We start from the raw sequence: 7,379 nt of genomic DNA, 5'->3' as shown, positions 1-7,379 counted from the left end.
GGGAGTTTATATAAGGCATCAAGCTAAAGACTCTTAATTCATTTCTTTCACTATCGACAGACAATGGAAGAACAAGGACATGTGATAGTGTGATAGAATAGACAATGGAAGAACAAGTAAATGTGATAGTGATAGAATAAACAATGAAACCTTATCTCTTTTGTATAATTTAACTAATATGTATTTTAAATAGGAGATTTTTACGTATCTCCCTCTATTAGACCTTTCGTAGTTGATGATTTATGAGCGTTTTTTGGAACAAAACACCGGAACACGCCCCATAAGCCGCCCCCGTGGGCTTTTTTTGGCAAAATTCGTTTGGAGCGTGCTTTATTCCACACCTTGGTTCATCAGGTTTGGTCAATCATCCTTCATCTTCCTTTTGTTTGTCAAATAAGAGTTTGATGTTTTTTTGTTTAATTTTATTATACCTCTTTTAACATAATGCCCAACATCCCTACTACATCCATTTTAGAAAACGTCCCATAATGTCCCATTGCTGACTGGGCTGCCACATGACGCAAAACGCCCAAGGGTAAAGGCATTACCACTACACATGGTCTTAAGAAGCTTTATTATGTGTTTACCCAACCCATAATATCAATTACACATTTCCCCTTTTTCATAAGAAATTAGGGTGAAGGGGGTGCTCACCTAATAGGTGAGTCCCCTCTCTTACGTCAAACCAATCCCCGTGTGCCACGTCAACTCCCCTCTTAAACTCCCCTAACACCCACATTTGATGGCGCCACTCCCCTCTTAACTCCCCTTATTTTTTTATTCAAAAAAAAAAAAAAAAAAAAACAAGAAAAGCTTTGATTGGATGGAATTTGGCTGGCCCCACCTTCCTTCTCCCTCTCTCCTCTCCTCTCTTCGGTAAACTTACACCCATTTCACTCCCCTCACCCATTCACCTAAGGGATGGCGGCGGTGTTCCCCTTAGGTGAATGGGGTCACCGATTTCACTCCACTCTTACGCCCCGTTCACCCTTACTCCTTTACTCTTTTGTATTTTCTTAAAAAAAAAATCAAAAACACCAGAAGACCCTTCCTTCTCTCTTTGCAATCTGATTCAGGACATTACTTCTCCTTGGACCAATCAATCTATTTCACACTAGCAAACGACAAGATGATCTGGTTCCCATCTAGATTTTTTTTTCTCATCAATTTTTCTTTAATGCTTGAAATCCATTTCACTGATGGCCAATGAACTAATAAACTAGTCAATATTAAAGTTACGTGTTTAGATTTTTCTTGTCAGTTTTCTTTGTTTGCATGTTTGTGTTCACAATTGTTGAAATCACTTTCTTTTCCAACATTTGTTTTGGTTGACGACGGTTGTGGGTCGTGGTAGGCTCCGGCAAAATTGAAGAAGAAACTTGGGTAAAGAAAAACGTGAATTATTTTTTTTATAAGTAGAAAAGCAATTTGTAAATTTGGGTAAGTTGATTAAGGGTAAAATTGTAACTTAATACGAGCAATTTTTAATGAAACAGGTAAATATATAATATATATAGTTTAATAAGAAGAATATGTAATTGATTTTAAAGGTTGGGTATATATATGTAATAAGTGATCTTATCATGGGAATATATTTAATTGACCCCTTAAATAGAATCCTAATAAGCAATGAAACCTCATCTCTTTTATATAATTTAACTAAATGTGTTTTAAAACTTCTAACATTTTAAAAATCCTCTGCATCGGATTCTCTGTAGATATAATTATATTTAATTAAACGATACATGTTTTCACTTGCACACTTAAAAATATGAGATAGAGCATCAATAGTAAACCTCCAAAAGGGGTTTGCTTAAGTTTGCAACTTAATTTGGTATATGGTGCATAGGTATGGAGACTTTAATATAGAAAATAAACAAAATTTCATATTTTCCCTACAATTTGGGCATGAGAAAGTGGGATACAGTCATACAAACTCTATTGTGATTGCTCTTAAAACGTAAAAACATCACATCCATCAATTATTGGATTGATGGATGGATTGATGGATGTGATGTTTTCATTATATTTAATGATGGAGCAATCACAATAGAGTTTGTATGACTGTATCCCACTTTCTCATTCTATTCTCACCCCCCCTATTTACTAATTACACCCCGCTATCAAAAACATCACATCTATCAATTATTTGGTTTTTGTTTTTAGCCTGTTTTGTCTTTTTGTTGTCTTTTTTTATTCATTTATTTAATTATTAGTTATTTAGTATTTGTTTGTATTTGTTTATTATTAAATTAGTTATTATTATTATTATTATTATTATTATTATATTTATTATTATTAGTAGTAATGATATAGTATTTATTATTAGTTTTTATTGTTATAATTTATCAAATTATATTTATAGCTGTAACAAAAGCTATATAAAATAAGTACTATTTATAGCTGTGTCTTTTCGCTATCTGCCACAAACCATAGTAACCATCAAGCAACTATTTATTTATATATTGAATTTGGTTTAGATAATATAATATTTTATTAATTTATTTTTTCACGTTATTATTTGATATATTTTTGTCGCTCTTTTTTGTTTTTCTTATGTAGGAAATTCTCTTATGAAATTCACTATCCGCACCCCCATGAAAAAATTTCTGGGTCCGCCACTGGTACAACCTATCAAAGACAAATATAGTTGCTTATTTATAGGTTATAATAATAATAATAATAATAATAATAATAATAATAATAATAATAATAATAATAATAATAATAAGTCATTACTAATAGTAAATAATAATAATAACAAAAAGACACTTAAATATAATAAAAAGACAACAAAAAGAGAAAAAAGACTAAAAATAAAAAGCAAAGGATTGATGAATGGATTGATGGATGTGATGTTTTTATAGGGGGGAGTGTAATTAGTAGATATGGGGGGTGTGTATAGTATCACCCATGTGCGCACACATATATGTGGTTTCTAGTTTTTATGCAGAAAACAGTTATTACAAGAACATAAAAAATGAAAAAAAAAATAGTTTTAAAACTACATGAAAATGGTTGTGATAAAATGTTTATTCCATCTCTTCGAGCATTCTAAAAAAATATACAAACAAACTTTCTCTATTTGTAGAACCAACACATATGTAAGAAAACGTTTAACAATGTAATAAACATATCAATGAATAATTTTAATGGTTTTATAAACATAACTAGTCTTAAGCTCCCCTTCACCGTGTTGCGGCAGGACATAAAACCATGCCAAGTAGCAATACACCACTATAGGTCCTGTGCGTTGCGAGGGGGGAGGTTAAAGTGAATGAAAAGTAGACGTAAAAATGTTGAACCACGCACGCCCGTTGTGGCGTGTAAACGTGTTAAAATTAGACCTAAACGTAAAAAATAGAAAATAATAAGACTAAAGGGTATGGTTCGGCTCATCCCCACGGGGATGACCACGTAGGCGGCTCGTGGGGGATGAGCCTCCATAATATTTGAGGGGGATGGAGGATGGGGCCCCACCACATTTTTTTATTGTTTAATTCATTTTATTTGTTTAACTTTTATTGTTTATTTTTTATTTGTTTAACTTTCAACATTTAAATAAAAATAAAACATAAAGGAAGATAATAAAATACATAACATAAATAAAAATTACATAACCTAAAAAAAATTACGCTACCTAAAATTTGTAAAAAAAAAAAGACTAGATTTAAAAATTTTTAAAAAAAAAAATTACACTACTTGTCTTCGTCTCCGTCATCGTCCCCAATGTTAACGTTGTTCCAAATATGTTCTACCAAATCCTGTTGAAGGTTTGCATGCGTGAAGTCGTTGGTTAGCGAGAACGAGTTTAAATCCTGTTGTGGCGGATCAACCGGGACAGTGTTCCCGTAAGATGCATTCTCATCATACTCAAAAATCGCCCGACCTTCGTCTTCAATAATCATGTTATGGAGCAAAATGCAAGCGTACATACAAAGACGCAACCTTTTCGGTGTGAACGCACGTGCCGGTTGTGCAAGGACGGCCCATTTTTTTTGTAAGACACCAAAAGCACGTTCGATATCTTTTCTTGCAGCTTCTTGACGCTTGGCGAATTTTTTCCTTTTTTCGTCCTCGGGATATGGAATAGTCTTTACAATTGTAGACCAAGACGGATATATCCCCTCAGCAAGATAATACCCACGTCTATACTCAACCCCAGAAACTGTAAAACGTGTGTCCGGACCGGTTCCATTAACGACATCGGTAAAGATCGTCGATTGGTATAACACGTTGAGGTCGTTGAGTGAACCAGGGAGACCAAAGAAAGAATGCCATATCCACAAATCTTGTGATGCCACGGCTTCAAGTATCACGGTTGGATAGCCGTGATCACCTCGCGTATATTGGCCGCGCCACGCAGTCGGGCAGTTATGCCACCCCCAATGTATACAATCAATGCTACCAAGCATTCCCGGAAACCCGTGCCTTGCTTCATGAGCTTGGTACAACTGTTGAACATCATATGCGTTTGGTTTCCGCAAATATTTTTTGCTATACAGTTTCACCACATTATGGCAAAACCGATACAAACATTCCCGCGTAGTTCTTGCCGACATCTGTAAGTACTCGTCCAAAGCGTCGGCCACTGTCCCGTACGCCAGTTGGCGAATGGCCGCAGTACACTTTTGTAACGTGGTGAACCCTTCATAATTTCGAGCATCAGGTCGTTGCGTGAAAAACGGGTCTAGCCCCGCCAAATCATTAGCAATCCGTGTGAATAAGCGGCGACTCATTCGGAACCTGCGCCTGAAAATGTCGGCGTTGTAAAGTGGTTCATCCGAAAAATAATCGTTCACCAATTTCTCGTGCGCTCCTGTCGTATAAAATATATAAATACGAGTTAAAAAAATAAGGATAATGAAATTTTGTAATGAAAAACCTTGGCGGTCTCTGTTAATCCGTATTCGTCTGGTAATAACATTTTCAGACAAGAAGTCTTCCTCTTCCTCTTCCTCTTCAATTAGAATCTGTCCCGCCCGTAGCACAGCGTTTGCGAAAAACATCTCCTCTTCGTCATCCGAAGACGAGGGCCACCAAGGATTAGAAGCCATTGTGGATGAAAAGATAATTTGTCACACCCCCAAAATCCACCCGCGGAATATCACCGCTTGGGAGCGTGACTGACCAGGATCAAGCCACCAATCATATTGAACATGTAATTAATATATAAAGTAAATGTCATTCAACCACCAATATGAAAGGTGTTCCAAAACATAAGTATGTTATCACTGTATAGCGGAAGTGTATAAATAAAAACCCAACATAAATAAGTATGTAATGTCATAAAGTGTTCAATAAACAATCACGATCCAATCCCACAACGACCAGCTCCTCCCTGTGCAAGCTCCATGTATCTAACGACCTGCAAGGCATGTAACAGCGGATCAACAACTAGTTGAGCGAGTTCACAGAAAGTAATGCGTAATAGTAAGTTCATTTGTAACATGTGGCTCTACTGGCCGATAGTATGTTCTATTGGTGGGGGCTTCCCATGTGTATAACCACTAGACTATTCGTAACCATAAGTGTTCTACATATCCCGAGAACAGTAATACGTACAAGTTTACGTAGGTTTTACGTAAGTATCCTTCACTACCGAGGATAGGGGTACGTGGGGGTTTACGTAGGTTTTACGTAAGTGCCTGACACAACCGAGGTAGTAGTGAGTATCAGTTCACGTAGGTTTTACGTGAGTGTCCTTCGCTACCTGAGGACAGTGAGCAATACAAGTATACGTAGGTTTTACGTATGTATCCTGCACAACCGAGGACTATGGTATGGTAGTCTAGTAATAGTGTCCGTATAAATCTATTCAACCTTATCCTTTCAATCCCATTCCCAAGCCCTGGGAATCCCATGCCTTAGTAAGAGTGTGAACTCACCTTGGTTTGCTCGGTATGCTAAGTAAGTGCTCAAAGTTAATCAATCATGTCCTAAATACGCACGTATGCATAATCAGTTTATATCCAAGTTGTTCACGTATAGGCATAATCACAGAAGTACTAGCATGTATCCGTTATCACATAAGTCATGCACATCACTTAACAGCAGTTAAATAATCCAGTTAACATTTAACAGAGTTAAATCATGTTACTGTACAAAGTATTCAAATTGGCGAAACACAGATTTTTGGCGAAACACATAATTGACGAGACACATTCTGTTTCGCCAACTACCCTTGGCGAAACACCCCTCTCTGATTCGTCAACATATCCTTGGCGAAACACTTTCTGTTTCGTCAAGATCCCCTTTGGCGAAACACGCTTTTGTTTCGTCAAAACTAAAACTGTTTCAGTAATAATCATGTCACAAAAAAAAACCAAGTGGCCGACATCAACAGCCACCGCCAAATGCCATAGGACCGAAAAAATATATAAGTCAAATAACTTGAGATGGTCACGTGTAAGATTAGCCGCCACCCACAAAATTCGGTTCCCTAGCATTATTGGGCCAAGCCCACACCCAATGGCCTTCCATTAACCGCCCAACCCCACTAATCGGAGCTTTACATCTCCTTTGACAAACTGACCTCTTGATCGCTACAAGTCCATAGGGCTGTTGTTACTAACGAACATTAAATCAATTGTGGTGACACCCATCATTACTTTAACAACTTAATCAATTATGGCCGACACCTTTTTATTGTAACAAGAGGTCATTGGACCAACAAGTTAGTGGGATTTGATGATTATACTAAACAGTCAACGGTTGCTGAATCCATCATCATCATCACGCTGTTCAAGAACTTAAGTGGAAACCGTTTACCCATCACATGTAAATATTTATTTTTAACCTAATAATAAATCATATGATCTTTATTTGTTTTGGCAGCACATGCATTAACATCAATTTCTCAACGTAAGATCACATGTATGTCAAGAGATTATTGGACCACAAATGCAAAGCTAACATTCCCATTGGACCTCCCATGTCAATCAACCACTAGCATATCAAAAACTATCACAGAGTACACGTGAGAATAATATTCAAACTAATGTTTTAAAACATACAAGATCGGATACAAATTAGCACTAACCACGATAAACAAGAAAGTGATTTGATCGTTCTTTGAGAGTCTCGAGGTCTCAAGGCTGCCGTCAGTAGGTGAGGAGTTCTAGGGTTTTAGAGTTTTTGGGTAACCGTTTCCCTAACCTAATATATATATATATATATATTTACGCAAACAAGTTTGGGCCGTGATTTGGGCTTTGGCGGTTTTGGCGAATCAGGGCTCGGCGAAACACAATGTGTTTCGTCGAGTAGGTTGATGGCGCAGAAAGCTTTGTTTCGTCTAGTTTGTTTGATGGTGAATCACACCTCTATTCGTCGGGCATTACGTGATTTAATCAGTCTAAGTATTTTATAATAATTCT

At 36.7% G+C, this 7,379-nt stretch overlaps 1 protein-coding gene and 1 long non-coding RNA gene across 2 annotated transcripts; both read right to left on the bottom strand.

Annotated features, from left to right (window-relative positions):
- Positions 1-3,698: 3,698 nt before the first annotated feature.
- On the bottom strand, positions 3,699-4,415 carry LOC110880991. Its single transcript, XM_022129391.1, has one exon. The coding sequence runs from the start codon at positions 4,413-4,415 to the stop codon at positions 3,699-3,701; it is 717 nt and encodes a 238-aa protein (XP_021985083.1).
- A 90-nt stretch (positions 4,416-4,505) lies between these two features.
- LOC118487231 lies at positions 4,506-4,935 on the bottom strand. The gene is made up of 2 exons (XR_004880909.1): positions 4,886-4,935; positions 4,506-4,819 (listed from the first exon to the last, which is right to left on the bottom strand). It is a non-coding gene; the product is annotated as an uncharacterized LOC118487231 (long non-coding RNA).
- Positions 4,936-7,379: the final 2,444 nt, after the last annotated feature.

Source organism: Helianthus annuus, chromosome 15 (genome assembly GCF_002127325.2).
Source record: "Helianthus annuus cultivar XRQ/B chromosome 15, HanXRQr2.0-SUNRISE, whole genome shotgun sequence".
Classification (NCBI taxonomy): domain Eukaryota; kingdom Viridiplantae; phylum Streptophyta; class Magnoliopsida; order Asterales; family Asteraceae; genus Helianthus; species Helianthus annuus.
This window is presented reverse-complemented; position numbering and strand designations above follow the sequence as displayed.

Bases quoted from the DNA above. Each gene is read 5' to 3' on its own strand.
- LOC110880991 (XM_022129391.1), bottom strand. From the start codon at position 4,415: ATGCTTGGTAGCATTGATTGTATACATTGGGGGTGGCATAACTGCCCG.